Source organism: Acromyrmex echinatior, chromosome 15, assembly GCF_024713525.1.
Source record: "Acromyrmex echinatior isolate Ae372 chromosome 15, ASM2471352v2, whole genome shotgun sequence".
NCBI lineage: Eukaryota > Metazoa > Arthropoda > Insecta > Hymenoptera > Formicidae > Acromyrmex > Acromyrmex echinatior.
The window spans coordinates 6,510,954-6,529,064 of NC_141866.1; the positions used below are offsets into that span (position 1 = coordinate 6,510,954).

Genomic DNA, 18,111 nt, shown 5'->3' on the forward strand with positions numbered 1-18,111 from the left:
TGATATTTTTAAAGAGACAGTAATGTGGATTAGCGGTAATTTAAAAAAAAAATACTGCTATAATTTATATCTATCCTAAAAACTTCGTTGTCTTATTTTTTATTCGTGGATTTTTTTTTCCTAAAATTTATCGTAATTTTCTATTTGCAAAACAATTTGAAAAATTAATCTTCTCCTCAATAGAGAAAAAAGTGTGATTCCATTATGATAATTTTGTTGAACGTAATTGCCAGTAAAACACGATAAAAGATAAGAATTCCGAGTAGAAAAGTAGTTTCCAAGATAGGAAAATATTTATGCTACAGTAAATTCTTTGCAAGCATCTTATCTTGTTAACATTCATTGTTAACAATCGTAAAGCTAAAGTTACGATGCTTTCCCTTTAATGATAAGTTTACGGAAAGGTACAACAGGTAGAAGAATACTCTGCAGAAATCGTAAAATGGATAAGCGTGATGATAGACATCAGGAGATGCAGATGTGCGCATGCAGCAGTTAAATATAAAAAGCGAGAGCTGTCAATTAATTCGCCGCCGCGAAACGCATGTTAAGTAAATATGCCGGCCACCGTGTGGCAATTAAATACTCGTTATCGATCGCGCAGTCGCCGGAACACGGTAGTGCATTAATCGGAAAGTAAGACAGGGAACTCGCAGAGAAGAAAGAGTTAATTTTCTTTCGTGGCCTACTTACGTAAAATCAAATTAACGCGATACTTTAAAAATACAAGCAGAACGGAAGACTCGAAAAAGTGTGAAAGCGTCGCGCCCATCGATCGCCACGATTGATGGATGACTTTTGAAGCAATCCATCCACTTGCGCTCTGCAGATTATTCCTCTTTTTAAATATTACTTTTTAAATAGATCATGATTCATTCCAATTCATATAAAAAAAAAAAGAAGACCCATTCGATTCATTTTAAACTGATAAATGTTAAGTAATATCGGAGAAAAAATAGAGATTTCTAAAATTAGTCCACAAGGTTTGGGTCAAACTGATAAAAAAAGCGAGAGCAAGATTGCTCTTCCTGTGAAGTGTGTGTACGAAACAGACATTGTGTTTCTGACGCCCGTGGAGAATGAGGGAAATTGATTAAATCGTGTTTTAAGACTTGGATACAAGAAAGCTCTCGTATTAAGTCGCATAAGACACATTAATATTCATGTGTCAGTTTCGCCACCTCCGGGTATGGTACTCGGACGGCTACGGCAGGTGACAGGCGGTTTTCGATTTCTTGCAATGTCGTATAGCGCGATTAAAGCCGCCGGCCAAACATTGTAGTCTTTTGCATGCGCCGAAGGTGACTTGCTGTAGCGTTTTCGTTGCAGTGCTGTGCAATTTAAAGAGATTTAATCTTGTTGCATCCCCTGTACCGTAACTTCCGTGATTTTTTGGCGATACAAGAAGTGGCAAGACCGTACCTTTATAATTGGATATGGACATAAGAGTTATGAAAATATAATGAAATATAAAACATATTTTTCGCTTTTTCCTTCAATGACAAACTACGTTTTCTAGTACTTATAACTTCAGTAATTTTATAATAAAGCTTTGCGCCTATAAGATGTATTTAATGCAAAAATTCCAAAGTTATATCTCGCGAATATTTATGTATCATATAATACGTACATACTCGATTTATTTTATATATAAATTAAATAAGATATCCCAGAATAAAAAAGATAATTTTTTATTCTATACAAGGTTGTCACAGAAAATAAATTTTAAAATTCCTTGACTTTTTCAGGTTTTTCAGATAAAAATGAGAAATTTCCATGACCAATGTAAAAAGTTTAACATTTAGAATCAAGAACTGTAAGAAAGCTTATAATTATAATAAATTTAACTATTGGGAATTAATGCTGTATTATATGTGCGCGATAAATTTCAATTATTATTATTATGCAATCAAAATCATGATGCAACCTATGCTCAGTTATTACTGATTTTGTAGTAGTGCTTCTTCTGATATGGCTCGAAAGCATAGAATAACCGAACACGAATATTCTAATCTTCAGTTATTCTAGTCTTTAGTTTGTTGTCTGAGTGTTTGTCCAACTTAGGCTGTATTACAATCTTTGCATTCTTCCTAGACAATTTTAAAACCGAATCTTTATGAGCTTTTATAATATTATTGAGTTTGTTTATATTGAAGAAAGAAAGTCTCATATTTATATAAATCTTTGGTAATATGATTAAATTTTTTAAAATTATATTCATTAAATGATATTGATGAACCAAGAATTTTTTATTTCATCTTCATTGTCTGTTTTTTTATTTTGTATTAGTTTTTTTATTAATGAGACTTTTTCTTTCAGATATGGTGAATTTTAACAGTGTCATGTAAATATGAATTTTAAAAGATAGTCAGATTGTCTAGAAGAACTTTAATGATAAAGTCCAGATGTTTTTCTATGAAATTCTCTGATAAAAAGGGAGTTCTGCCCGTTTACATTCCGTTTAGACGCCCGTTTAGATTTCCAATATATTAGGTGTTGGAATTAATTCGTAGCGTTTTACAAGTGATGGGAAGTACTTTCATTAATGTATTTTTTAATGCTCATGTGAAATAAATAACATTCTTTCATTAAAAAACGCTACGAATTAATTCCAACACCTAATACAATAGATTAACTTTAATTTTGGTTCAATTTATTCTTCGTTTTTTTTTCTAATCTTTAGACTAGATCTTCAGAAAAAGATAGAGAGTAAACTGATCAGAACCGAAATTAAAGTTCTCCATTTGTGGAAATGAGCATTATCGAGTCCTTCTTTTGTGAAAGAAGTTGGGACACAAAAATTAGATATCTTCCCGAAAATGTTGGTTTTTGATATCAATCAAATTTTATTATGTTGTTAGAGATAATGATCGTGGTATCAAGAAATTTAATTCTATCAGTACCCACTTCAAGTGTAAATTGTAATCTCGGAGAGTAGATTAAATTTGTCAAGTATATTTATCATTGTTGTCGGTACTACCATAATTATGTCATCAACGTATTTGTAGAAGAATCGAATATCAAAATCTAGTGTCTCAAGAACCTCCCTCTCCAAATTCCTCTTGTATGAAACCAATCTTGTACTAAATCAGCTATCACCGGGGAAAGCAGTGTGCCGAATATTTGTTGATAAATGCAATTGTCAAATGAGAAGTATGTAGAGTTCAAAGCTAGCTTATATTATTAAAAATTCAAAAGAAGCTTAGTAGCATAATAAAATTTTAGGAGCAAATTCAAGCTAACAAAAAATAAATTAGTATTAGAAAAAATGCAGTTATGAAAAAGAGCGATCAAATAAAATTAACGAATAAAATTTTAATTATTTTATGTTTAAATCATTTCAAAGTGCACGAATTTTAATCGCGAAAATGATTCGATTTACTGCGATATATATTTAATCTCGATCATTATTGTCAAAATTTATTAGTAAAGGATGATTAAATAAATCCGTTCAAATCGAGCTGTTGCTAATTATAAACTATGCGGATTATTTTTGTATATGCTGCTAAATGCTTTTAAATAAATTAATAATTAAATATCTAATTGAAACGAATCGATAAATATGACTATCAATTCTTCCTTCTTTTTTTATCTCGAAATATATTTAATGACTCTTTTGCTATTATCAATAACAGTTTTAACAGACTTTTTTTTCCTTCGTTTAATTAACTTATAATTTGCACAAATATTAAATTTTTTAATCGCAATATACGATTTACGATATAATGTAATATCCAATTTGGATTACTTTCCAAATTTAATAATAAAATACAAGATTAATTAAATCCATTCGAATCGAGTAAAATCTATAACTATGTTTAATTATTCAAATTATTTTTGCATATATTCTACAAAATGCTTCTTAAATAAATTAATAAATAATTGAATTAATAAATCATCAGAATAAATGTCAATCTCAAACCTTTTCTTTTTTTACATTTTAAAATATATTGTATTATCTTTGTATTGATTCTATGTATTGATTCTTTCACTATTATCATTAGCTTGAATGTAAACATTAATTTATTATTAAATCATTAAAAAAGTTGCAATAGATATATATAATCTTTTCTTTTTATTTTTTCATTTAATTAATTTACAATTAATTTGCACAAATAGATATATTAAATTTCGTGATATGAAGTTATGAATTTGAATTCTATAATATAAATAGGAATGTATTTTTTGAAGTAACACTTTTCGCTGTGTCATATAGCCTTTCATATATCTACGATTCCGTCGTTATAAGAAGATTAATAAAGAAGAGAAGGATGCGGAATACATTGTGGGTGGTGATTCGATATCATTTATCATTGAAACAAGATGTTTATTGATGATGATGATGATACTGCCCGACGATCTCAACAGAGACGCCGGATGACTTTACGTCGAAAAAAGTTCTTAAACATAACAAGTTAACATCTATATAATAGTCGCTATGTTTTACAAGAAAATAGTCATCTCAGGTACAAATTGGAACCCTATCACAGACGTCACTTAAAGCTTTAATCACCTATGTACAATGCGACCAAGTAAACCGCGTAAAGAAGTAAAAGTTCTCAAAGAATTCTCAATGAGGCTTCGCAAAAGTTTCTTTTGGAAGACAGCGATTCGTCGTTTTCCTCCTCGCGATGCCATTCAGCGGAAGGATCCTTCGTCATTGGATTGTCCGTCTTGATCATTTCGAACGTCCGCTCCGGAGATCTCAGGATGGTTCGTTTCGTTGTCGTTTGATTGCCTCATCACCAGGGTCTCCAGACTGCGTTGGAAGACTCCGAAGACTCACCGGAGGAGCTCGCGACACTGACAGGGCTCTGCGGAGGAGTGTACACGTTCTGGGTCACGTTCGTCTGGCCCGTCGGCGCTTGAGTCGTCTTCGTCGCAGCTGCCGAGGTTGCCGGCAGGGTATGCTTGGTACCAGCTGGACCCTCCAGTCGTCGAAGGCAGCCACCGAGGTGTCGCATGAGTTGGGCACCCGCGGCGGGATGCACCGCTGCAGCGACCGGCGTTGACAGGAAGGTTGACACCTCCTGGGCGCACTGGGTAAAGCCATCGCGGAATCGGTCGGCGTAGCTGTTCTCCGGCGTGAGTGTGAGTCTCCTGGCGGCGCGTAACGTGTGAAGATGACGCACCGTCAACTCAAGGATGTCTGCCTTTTCCAACTTCGCCACGTTCTCACCCTCGGCCTGCAGTGCGGTCACCATCAGATCCTTCAGCTCGTCCAAGCAACGATTGATACGGGCACGTCGCTTGCGTTCCAGCATCGGCTTCATCACCTTGCGGTATTGATAAGTGCGCGACACTGGTTCCTCGTACTCCATACCGCTGACCGGCGTGTAACCCGTGTGCGGTGACATGATCACACTTTATATTGTCACTGGTCACACAAAACAAGGGATAACTGAGTCCAGGGAGAGTGGATTCTTCTGCGGATGTCCTGCGTTGATCCCCGGACCGAATCACCGATTGACGATCCGATCAAGGATTTAGGGGGAATCCGCGGTGCTCTCTTGTTAACGTATATCTCCCAATCGGAAATAGTTGGAAATCGAAAGCACAATCGAAAACGTTCGACGTTTATATATTATTCTCTATTCGAATAGTACTGTTCTCACTGTTCTCGGAGTGCCGAGAGTGCGTCTGAGTCCGTACGTATTCGTGACGGTTCTGAAGCGCTGGTAGGGTACAACCCGTTATTTATATGCCGCGTGATGCCCCACCCGTGCCGCCGTCGTCCTGCGCCCCACAGCTGGGTGACGGAGGGGTCCGAGGGGCACGGTATGCTGAACCCTGCAGCCCGCGTGCACGGCCAGCCAGCAGCAGCCGTGGCGTATCGTGGGAAGCTCGCGGGCCGGAGCGTTCCCACAGATCGGGGGGCCTGTTGGGGCCTGCACAGGTTCTGTGCCGCTTAACGCCTGCCGGGCCGAGGAAGGGAGGAGGGGGCCCTCCTTGCGAGCGAAGAGCGCGAACGTACGCTCGCTCGCTCGCTCGCGCTCGCGCGCGCGCACGGGAGGGGACACTTTGCTCACCGAGAACACACCTGCACGCGGTGCCTTGGCACGACACGACGCGCCAAACCGCGCCGAGAAACACGGGCGAGAGGCGAGAAGAGGAGAGCACACGCCACGACGCGCGACCAGCACGAGGACGACTCGCGCGAGCCTCGATCCTCGCGCCGGAGGTAAAGATTATCGCGATTGAATCTACGAAGGATGCCGCTTCGCGAGGATATGGGCTAGATTGAAACATAGCGAGAGAAAATAAACTTTCTCGCGCGGTTTCAGAATCATTTGGAGATATCATTTGCCGATCGTTTGTAATTTTCAATGACTGATGTGCCTTCTGTTGCATGAAAATATATTATACACCTTTATTCAATAACACATAGATAAAACTGATTTTGTACATAATGCAAATAAATACTATAAAAGATAGCTTTAAAAGTTACTCAATACAAAACCATTTTAATGATTAACCTATCTCTAGAAAAATACAATTTTTAGTATCAGATTAAGCTTAATCAGAATTTAATCAGAAAATAAAAAACTGGAACTAAAGCCCTAACACAATGCGTAGCAACAGCGATAGAAACAGAGGAATCCATTGATTTACAGGAATGTATATCAATGTCTAAAAACACGAAATAAGAGATACAGAGAGAGAGATGGAATAGCGATAATTCCCGACGAGTCGGAATTTGTGTTTATCGCCTTATAGTCTACCAATCAGCGTCCAGATTTTTCATTCTGTTTATATGTGCTATAACCTTGAGCGAATGGAAAAATGTATTACAGTCTATACACGAAATCAGATTGGTTGGCATTTTTTTTTCGCAGCATTGTGCAACAATTATATATCGCTTATTTCTATAATATTCCTCCTATTGCTATTCTTATCGCTGTTGCCTCGCATTGTGTTTAGAACTTAAGAAATGTATACTTTATAATCGTGCACTGAAAGAAAAAATTGGTTGCTGTAATAATTTAGATAGTAAAATATAGCATAGTATTTTTAATCAGCTGTAGCAAATCGAAATTATATACTGACACGGATAAACTAACACAACTAAAAATTTGCTGCTACAATCAAAAACTGGTTGCTGCAGCCGATTAAAAATGCTATGCCATATTTTACTATCTAAATTGTTACAGCAACCAATTTTTTCTTTCAGTGTGCATTTTCGCTCAATTATTATACATTGAAATACAAAAATTTAGAGAAAAATGTCTGTAAGAGGAGTGTTTATTCGATCGTGCCTGCGGACTAAGATAACGATGTTTTCGATCGAAGAAACAATATTTATAGGAGACATCTAAACACCGCTGTTAGTTCGCGCTCGAGGCGCATGACACTTGTTGATTTACGTTGGATTACCACCGACGTGGTGCACGTGTACGCGCGTGTCGGCAACACTCCCGGCACTTCCTCGGAGTGAATCACGTCTTGGCAACGCCGTGTCGCGGACTGGACCATTTCGCGTTCCTCTTCGCGTGGAACAATAGAAATAAACATCACGTACGCGGCCCGCCCACGCTTCTTGTCTCTCATCGCGATTATACGAGATCATCTGTTAGATTGCCTCTGTTGCATTACGTCATACGAATCGCTGGGAACGTTATAAAAATTTATTTGAGAAAAAAATTCTTAAGAAGCTTCATAAATGAATCTCTTTTATCTTCTACATGGCAGCTGTATCTAGAAAGATAACGGACGCGATTTGGCCATAAATTCTTCCACGTGGAAAAAAAATTCTGACGTTAGTTAAATCACCTTTCTACGTGGAAAAAATTTCTGACGTTAGTTAAATCACCTTTCTATTCTGCGACAAAAAAGTCCTGTGTATCGTATCCTTTCTATCCAGTGTATTTTCTGAATTTTTGACTATAATTAACATATGATCTCTTCCTGCTCTTAAAAGATTTGCGTAACTTGAGAGAGTTTTGCATATATTCCACTCGAGATCAGTCTGATACTATAGAGAATCTCTCGAGGGTTTTTGACAACCGGTTCCGGTGCAATCGGAGCGGGGAGCCCAGGAGCCGATGTTTTGAATTATAAACGTACGTTCTTAATGATCCGCCCATTCTTGGACTTGGACGGGCTCCGCTTGTGAGACTTAACGAGGTGTTTAGCCCTTTTGGAAGCCGATATCCCAAACAAGGCTGAGTGGGTTGAGTATTTATGAACCTTTGGGTCTAAACGTAGCTTCGAAGGCATCCGCGCGCACCCGGATATTACGATGTGTCGTCTTCATAAAAGGAAAAAGAAAAAATCCGCTTTTTCAGACGTACAGTCGCCGCTTAATCGCCGATTTGTTCGTGATCGCGATGGAAATTGATACGAGTGGAATTTTGTCGCAGGAATTTTTTAAACTCGAGGAGAAACCCTACTCTCTTGGAAGACGTTCGCTATATCTTTGTAAGTGAGAATATATGGTGAGAGATAAGTTTTCGATTTTAAAAAGTGATTCATCCTTAACATTCTTCAACAAAGAGATAATATAAAGAAAAAACTTAAAGAAAGAAGATTAAAGAAAGAAGAACTTTAGAACGAAATTTTAGAACCACGTCCACTTTTTCTCTTTCACTCTTTTGAACGAGATTACTGAATATTATTCAGTATTTAACAATGAGAAATAATAAAAAAATATATAACGCAGTTATAAATGTATAACTCTGTTATAAAGATAATATTTTAAAATAGTCTATCGTAATAACAAAGTCTATTTACTCTCTTCAATTCCCTTTTAAACGAGATATCATTAAATATTATTCTCTTAGTATTTTATAGCAAAAAATAATATAAAAATATATAAGTAAAATACATCGTAATTCTATGACATTTTTTAGATAATATTTGTCTTACATCGGTTTTTTCAGCAATTCGCATATCTTCGTTTCCGTACTGCACAATGATACAGATCGAAACACTTCTCTCGTTGACATTTAACTGCGATACAAGAGTGTTTCAACGAAACAGTCTCAAAACGCTCGCGACATATATCTTATGCTGGCAAAGTGCCAGACTTCTAGATATGCTTGAGCAATTTCGTTAGTCCATGCGTGTGTCACGTATTTATTATTAACTTTCTAGCAAGATGGACTTTCGGAATATATATTCGGATCCAGTCTTTTTTAATTTAATATACAAAATAAGTTAAAAAATAATAACACAAAATTTTTTTCCCTGCTTATTTATTGATAAATACATACAATAAAGTTAACTAACTTTTTAATAGATTTTAAATAGTAGCAGTAAAATAAAAAACGCTTTGAATGACGAAGCCGTAAAAATCGTACTCAACCCCAACCTTACCATTTAGAGGGTATCTTCGCATTCTATTTGTCTGAACACGCTCCACATTACGTGTCTCTTCCCTCTCGATCCAAACTCTATCATCTCTATCTCTCTTTCTCCCTCTTTTCCTACGTCTTATTTATCATTATCAATTCCCCTCTTGAATCATAGTTTCTGCGCGGTAAGTACGTGCGTCGACGGACGAAAATAAGGCAGAAGCGACCGCGCGCCGGTAGAAGACCGGTAGGATAATTACATTGATTGGTCATACAAGCCGGATGCGGCGGTACGCGCGTACGCCAGTTAAAGCCCCGACGAAACGAGCGTTATCCGCGCCGATGCGGCGCTACCGCCGGGACACCGGGTACATATTATTTGCCCCACGTTAACAACTTGTTACGCCCGCTCACCATCGGCGGCGAATGAAGTGAACGTTGATATTCTCGCGGCGAGAACGCGTCCTTACGTGATCCCCGACGATGAAGTATGTAATTCGTTTCTGGGTATGATGGATTTTTTGTGCACTCGTCGGTCGGTCCGCAGCAAATCGTGCGCTTCCTTCATCGAGAGATCGAGGAAGTCTTGACCTCAAGAGCGAGGGAGAGAAAAAGAGGGGGGAGAGAATAAAAAAAAAGAAAGGAAGAGATACGTCGAGATTCATCGTGACTCGCGTTAACATTACACGCGACCGTTAAGTCGACATTTTGGTTGTATAACAGGTTGTCAAGCATATTAATCAGCTGCGAGATGGTCAAATTATAAGGTTTCCGAAATTTTTTTCAACATTCGGGAAGTCCCGTATCTGATATTTTATCGATCCGATTGGTTTAATAAGCGCGATAAGCGAAAGATCGACGTGACGTTAATTAAGTATAACGTTGATGCATGTATGAGCGATAGAGGGATAATTATTATTACGATTAGATAGTACATGATAATGTTAATAATTAGAATACGTATAATATTAACTTGTAATTTAATTTTTTGTAATGTGCAATATAGTATTTTTTTAATCGCTAATTTTTCTAGTAGCTTTATAACTTACTTTTTTGACTACGTTAAAGCAAGTTACGATTAAATTAAAACCTACACATAAAATATCAATTTAATTATTTAATATAAAAAATGTTGATAATATTAATGCGAGAGAAATAACGTGTTAACAAAGAGAAAAAAGGTAACAATAAGTTTATAAAATCACAGTTGCATTATCGCGCGAGTTAAATAATCACTAACAATAGCCGCAGTCTTCACGCAAATAGCGATTAATCGACAATTTTCTAACTAAAGAAACATTGATTATCTCTTATTATTAGTTAAATATATCACAGAGCGGTGTGCAAGAAATATACAACGATAATCGGCCGCGTCTTGTAAAAAAATATAGAAAGATATTCTAGGAAATAATCAAGCCAACGGGCTTGTTTAAACATTACTTATAATTTATTATCAATCGGTATTACTGAAGTAACGTGAATTATAACAGCTCAGAGTTTATTCTCTGCCTTCTCCGTATAAAGCAAAGCAGTACAAATAAACGATCAATGTATTTTCCCCAGGCTAAAGCAACAATCCTCGATGCCATCACTTCGAACTACAGTAATATTTACCAGATCCAAACTCTCTTCAAGGGGATTTTCTCGACGCTCCTCGACCTCCTCGTGCTTCGCTTCGACGTGCCCGAGCCTCTTCGCGCTCCTTCCCAGTCCGTCTATCGACACAGAGGAAGATACGAGGTCTTCGATGCTAATTCGTCGGCGCGTCGGAACACTTCCGCGGAACAGACCTTTACTTCGTAAAGAAGCGGCGGCCTCTTCTCTCCCCGTTTACCATGTTCCCCTATCCTCAATCCCTCCCTTTTCATAGTCGTCCATCATTTCTTTCCATCCTTTTACTCGCGAGGTTCCATCCGTCTCTTTCCTCCTCGACGCAGAATGGGTAGCCTCGCCTCCGAAATTCTTCCGGTTGTACACTCTTGGCTCGTGCTACGGAACGTGGGAATGTTCTCAGGCCTGGAAGCCGACCCCACCACACGGTGGAAACACGCGTTGCAACGGACCGCATGCGGTGCGCGCAGCGATGGGATCGAGCGGGAATCCTCGCGCAAGCTTTGCTTCTGCCGATCGATCGGCAGAATTTCTTCGAATTAAACCTGAACATTTAGTGATTCTTGTAAGCGAAGGAAATGATAAGTATACCTAGGGTGAGTACACTGAAAACAGTTACTAAATCTCAATATATATGTTGAGTTTAATAGTATCAAGTAACACACATTTCCTTCCAGTAAATTAATTGGGATTTAGTATACTTCAAATTAATGCATGTTTGCATCACAATTAACATCAAACTTTTTTTTTTATTTTAATAGTCAAAGGACAAAATCCCAGGAATAAAGTGACATAATTTAAAATCATGTAAAGTTGTGGATTTATTATGAATAATTTTTCACACCATACTGGACTCGCCGATTAGAGTTAAGAATTTATTTTTAAGAAAGATTGATCTCTATTATTGTAATTACTCCAAGGGAACTGTTTTATTCATGTAATATGATTATTTGAATGTCTGATTATTTGAAGTATTAGAATATATATTATCTTCGTGCATTTGTCGCCAACAGAGTTCTCCAGCCCACGACACCAGTTTCACCCCATCGCTAGGTCGGCGTATATACGAGCGTGGCGTATTGCGTGCGTGTGCGGGGCGCGTACACACGCACGGGCGTGTTCTTCCTCACTGATCTCATTGTGTGCCGTGAGGTCCTCTTTGTGAGAGGAAGAGGCAACCAGCCAGTAATGTAACCTTAGCGCTGCCCCATCGCCGCGTTGTGCACATAATGCGAAGGCTATTGTACGCAGCACGGGCCACATTGTTGTCCGCATCTTGCAGGCACCCTATAACGCCGACGGCGTTGTTGAGGGAGCCTTCCACGTCGTTCTCTCTTTCCGTTTTTCCTTCGCAGCTACCATGTTTCTTCTTCTTCTTCGTGAGCTCGTTCTCGTGGCGAATTACGCCGGTATCCTTGGAGTAGGTCGCGAAACCGGTATAATATACCGTGGTAATATATTAATACTCTTTTTGTAATGGAATTGAATGATCGCGACGAGACAGCTATATATGGATAAAGAAATGTTTCCTGATGATTTTACGTAAGCATTGTTATTTAAAAAATTCGCGTAGAACGTGCCATTATTGTTTTACGTATAATGGAAAGTTATTATTAGATTAGATAATCGCGTGTGAAGTTAAATTTAAAATTCAATAAATTTATGTATTAATATATCAGATTTGAAATATAAACTACTATAAACTACTTTATAAAAATTTATTTTCTGCTAATGGGAATATATTTTCCAACGTCAAAAATCTTTTATCTCACAAATAATTTATAGACCGGTATCCATAAGTCATTCTTATTTCAAGACCATTTAAATAATGACTTAATTCTTAAGATAATACATATAATCTCTGACTGATTCATAACATCTTAAAAGACTATTTAAACGATTTTTAATATAAGAATCGACGATTAATACTGTTCATAGAATAAGAAATTAAATAAACAACGAACTTTATAGCATAAAGATATAATTTGTACGTAAATTTAATATAATTTCTTATCTACGTTGTATATTTAAATATAATGTATAATATTAATATAATCTTCATAAATAAAATTAACAAATTATTCTGATATGAGGCGAAAATAATATTGTATCGTTTCTTGTTGTCAACAGATAATTGAGTATAACTTCACAAATTAAAGTATTTAACGAAAGCACTGCTAATAATATGTTTTGATGCCAGCTGCAACCTTGACGACATTATTGCAACTCAATAAAATTTGTAAGAATCGTAGCTATTAAAACAACGTTGATGTAAATAAGTGTTCTCATTACAACGAAAGATCGTTTTTGCCCGCATACTGCATTTTCTGTACATAAAAGAAAATCGTATATCGTATTACATTTTTTCTCTCTTCGTTTTTTTCCCTTTACATTTCTGATATTTAGCCTTGCTTCAATAATTCCTCATTGCATTAAATAATGTCAAGTCTGAATATTAAAGACCATTATAAAGTTAGAGAGTGGCGGAGCGCAGAGATCTAAATCACAAAATAAAATAAATTGCAAAAGCGGATCGCGATAACATCCTTCAAGTATTCCGCTGGCCGATCATAAATTTCGAATTATGCGTTTCATTATATTCAGAGCATGATTTTATGACTTTTGCGCACGCACACAAATTACGTTGAATGGAGACAAGATTCAAATCTTATGAAAGCGTCCTCGCATTTGGTTTTACCTTTTCGCATCTCTTTAGGCAAAAGTCTGCAGAGTGTCTTTTTAACCGTCTCATTACCACTCCTATTACGTGCTTGCATTTAGCATAAAATTAACAACGATATCAGTTACATGGTTAAAAGCGAAATTCAGGTTCCAACGAATACATCAGACCCATCTAATTATCAGCAGCGGGATGCACGTCATGATTAATAAAGCCTGTCTACATCTCGTATCGTGCAATTCGCCGACACTTTCGGCGCCTCAAAGAACCTCCATCATGGAAGAAATCAGAATCACGTCCGTTTATTTTCGCATGTCGCGATTACTTCGAGCTTCTGCAATTTCGTCGCGTGTTTCTTATTTCATTTCGCGCGGAGTTACGCGCGGAGTCTGCGCAAGGTGGCACAATCTCGCCTGTATTTTGCGAGGAGGCATTTTTCACTGTTTATCTTCATCTTGCCTTCATTGTGCATCCTTCTCGCGGTCGCATCACGATTCCCGTCTCACTTGTGCCACTCTGTGCATAGTGTTTACGTCGCACGCTGCCTACATTATTCTAACGTCGGTCGCCGGCGGCAATGTCCGTTACTTTTCTGTCTTTTTACCAAACTTCTTCTACGTCTTCTTCACGTCTGCTCCTCGAGCAGAATCTACCGCGGGAGAATACCCTTGCGCTACAATTTGAATAATTATACTACGCGCGCGATGAAGTCAAAAATCGGCAAGTTATTAATCTCGAAGTACTACCGCGCGAGTCTTCAAAGCTTAGACTGTAATTTTTATCGGGCGAAACAGTCGCAACGATTATGCGAAACTTCATGTTTCCACGGACGAGAGAAAGTGCGAATGAAGCTCTCCTCGAGAGCGTTGTTACCAGCTTGTCTCATTGAAAGTCACTGTACGCGATTACGTTCATTTAAGAAAGGCTGTAAAATGAAAGTGACACTTCTGTGAAACCACCAGTTATTAATGGTACACGTCTGATTTTCTCTGTTTGCTGTCTCATTGAGGGAAGAACACTCTGCGAGTGTTTCACCCGAAAATATTTAGTTTGATATACAGCCTTATAAAATACCCTCAATTTCTTGCATTTTCTTGACGGCGACAAGAGCAAAAAATGAATTAACAAAATATAGGACGAATATCCGTTTCTCTATCAATGTAGATTAATTTTAATTTCGATTCGACTGATCTTCATCTTTTTCTAATTCTTATACGGAGAAAATTTTTTTTAGAATTTATCCTAAAAATGTGAGTCTTAAGACAACATTGTATTTCGAAGAATATTATGTAAATTTCTCTCATTCATCAATAAAACTCATAATAAAATATAAAATAAGCTTAATTAATTTTACTGAAGTATATTATACATGGTAAAAAATTTTTTAAATATTATATTATACAACTACTATATATTTTCAGAGTAAATTTTTAAGAAATTCTCTCCATGTAGAACTAGCAAAAGATGATGAGTTGAATCAAGATTAAAATTAAATTACATTGAGTTAAAATGGGCACAAAAGAAATACTGATTTTATGTGAGTAACTGAAGAAGACTAAAGAAGTTGAAACGTTTTATTTTTGTACATGATATGGCAATAAATTGAATTATAATTTATAAAAACTGTTAATCAGATTCGCTATAGAGTCTGATTAAGTAAATTTTGAAAAATATTAAAATTGTTATAAAAATAACTTTTTTCACTAGAATTGTCTTATTTTTTGTTAGATATACAACGTTTACGTTGTTTTGCAAGAGTGCTTCATATTTATGGCCAAGGCTGTAATTTATCTTGGTATTTACAATTAAATCGAAAAACACAAAAGTTCCAGAAAAGTGTAAACGCAAAAACTTCGATATGATATTCTTCGATATGGGCAGGATAATTATTATGCTGATGTTAATTCGCTACGGATCTCGAACGTGTGCTTCGCTATATAAAATAGTGGCATGCTTTAAAATCATCTTACGTGTCGGCTATGTATATTCTGCGGATTCCGCAGACAGAGTATACGTCCAATCGTAATTAAGGCCGCGAAGTTTTCCACTTCTTCGCTTGCTTCGTCACTCTTCTCGTACTTCCCCTCCCCCGAGCTTGGCTTACCGCTGGGCTAATGTAGGATCAAGAGTTACCTTTTACGCCTGGCTAGTAATAACTCTCATCGTTTTTCACATGCTACAATGTTGAAGCCGCATTCGTGACGTACACGCCTTACGTGCCAGCTGCGGAAATCTTTTTATGCGGATATACTGATCCTCGTAGATTGCCACGAGGCATTAAACGAGCCTTTAATTACCAGTGTTAATCTTTTTTCCCTAATGTTAATACGTGAATTACAATCTTTCATAGAATTAAGGACTATCTCGTACCTTCAATAATAATTGTCAGAGATAGGATACGTGTCGTTGAACCTTTTCTATCTAGAACTAGTTCTCGTTTCGACACGTCAGTCGCTTCAGGCGAGTGTCAGTCACGTATCTTTCAACGATACGAGCACTTTCAATGCGTTTGCCGCTGGTACGAGTAAAACAACATCGGTAGCCGCAGTTCACCCTGACGCAGACAGCATTTCATTGAGCTGAGTAACGCAGTCCAAACACTCACCCGGAATTCCAGAGACGCTTATCACGCGACGAAACAATCACCTTCCGTTCTGAGTGAATTGCATGAATGGACGGGGAAGTTATCGCTACGTTCGAGTATGTGAAATATCAAACAACTACGTCAATTTCCTATCGATTGAAGTAACACAGCGCTCGCCTGTGTTACGTATACAAACGTCAGCAATACAATGTCATAATATCTTATAAGCAATTTAATCGCTAATTTAGTTCATACAAGTGTTATCGGAAAGAAAAAGGTTTTGCTGAAATATCTGAAAATTTAGTTAAATATAAATTTAAAAACAATTTTCTTGAACCATCAAAATAAATATGTAGAATTCTCAAATGTTGATGACAATACTGCCAAAAGTTTTAACTTTCTAGCGTTTAGTTTGAACATAATTATTTCTATAATTCAAACAAAATTATTTTCAAATCTATATTTATTAGCTAAATTATTAGATATTTCAACAAAATCATTCTTATAAGAATACATGCTACGTTTTTCCAATTAATTTGCATTTTAATGCATTTTTTGCTGTTATAAGGATTCAACAATTATCTTAAAAAATTGATCGCATGAATGAATATTTATCTGTTGCATATTTATTCTCTCTCTCTCTCTCTCACACACTCTCTCATTGACTGTACAATATATTTTAAAATATCAATTTTAAATTAATTATATTTCCATTTACGGTTTATAGTGCGCTGAATATTGAGTACTTATGTAAGAAAAATCGCGTTTATCACCAACAAGCTCCTTGTCATACGCCCAACGTGGTCGATTTGTGGAAGGCCGATACAACGGACGGGCTCACGGCGATTAATCGAGCTCGTGCTGTTGAGACGGAGTGCCTGCGCCCGCGATCGAGCTTACATAAGGCTGACAGGCTTTACTGCTCAATCTGGCCGATGAGGTGAAAGTCGTCGAGGATGGTGCCGCGAGGAAATGAGTTTAACAACTTCGAAATCGGCCGCGCCGGCAGTCAGATTGAGATTGGGCGGCCGTTGCCGTTTGTAAAACCGTCGTTTTTCATGATTTACATGATTTACAGTTGACGCTGATGAGACGTCGCGACGTCGTTTCCGTATCGAAAGTGTGGGACCGACTGTTATTGCCGTTGGCCAATGACATCAGGTTTTTGGAATTAAATTACTTCAGGTAATCGACACTGCATAATAAATGAGAGATATCTGAAATGGTGGAGATAGGAGTAAAATAAAAGTTTTTACTTAGAAGTTATCTGTATTTTATCTTGTAAGATAGAGAATATGTCACTGCAGTCTTTCATACGCGGAATAAAGTATAATAAAATAAATATAAATAATAAATTATATATTAGAATAACCTGTAACAGTTAACATTAAAAAAAAATAGAATGTTTATCTCTTTTTAAAAAGGTTTATAATTTATAAAATCCTTATATAATAATCTTATATGAGACTCGAGAGAATATTTTGATAAATGCATATCTCCGGTAGCAACATTCAACTGAGAATTTAATTACAAGATCCGCCTATCTTATCTAAAAGCCTATCGGCAACTAATTAAAAAGAAAGATTACGCTCTCGGAAAATGACTTTCTTTATGACCCTTTAGATTTCGAGTCCCTTTGATCTTTGTATCCGATCTCCTTCTCACAATGTTCTATCTCTCAATGTTCTTCTTGTATACGATTACGTTCTTATTCAAAGGAGCCGCTCCGATATCGTGAGACAACTTAATCTCTATGTAGCACAATCAGCCATCAAACGGACCATCTCCTTCCTGCTGAAACATTAAGTGATCAAGATCCGACATCGATCCTATTTGTTACATTACATCATTTGCTTTGACTACGAGAGTAGAAATAAACTGATAAACGATTAAATGATCGATAAGTTTAATTCTCAGAAAGTGGAGATAAGTGTGAAACAACT

At 37.0% G+C, this 18,111-nt stretch overlaps 2 protein-coding genes across 7 annotated transcripts in view; both read right to left on the bottom strand.

Moving 5' to 3' along the window:
• LOC105153034 (tubulin monoglutamylase TTLL4) overlaps positions 1–18,111 on the bottom strand; it is a 167,942-nt gene that overhangs the window by 4,741 nt on the left and 145,090 nt on the right. The window contains exon 1 of one of the 6 annotated variants that reach the window (XM_011067646.2): positions 8,866–8,886. The exons of the other annotated variants lie outside the window; for them this stretch is intronic. Coding sequence (XP_011065948.1) covers positions 8,866–8,867 — 2 coding nt within the window. The 5' untranslated portion in view covers positions 8,868–8,886. Of the gene's footprint in view, positions 1–8,865; positions 8,887–18,111 lie in introns of those variants that run through there. 6 annotated transcript variants of the gene reach the window in all.
• On the bottom strand, positions 4,068–6,370 carry LOC105153033 (enhancer of split mbeta protein). The gene has a single exon (XM_011067645.2). The coding sequence runs from the start codon at positions 5,355–5,357 to the stop codon at positions 4,743–4,745; it is 615 nt and encodes a 204-aa protein (XP_011065947.1). The 5' UTR covers positions 5,358–6,370; the 3' UTR covers positions 4,068–4,742.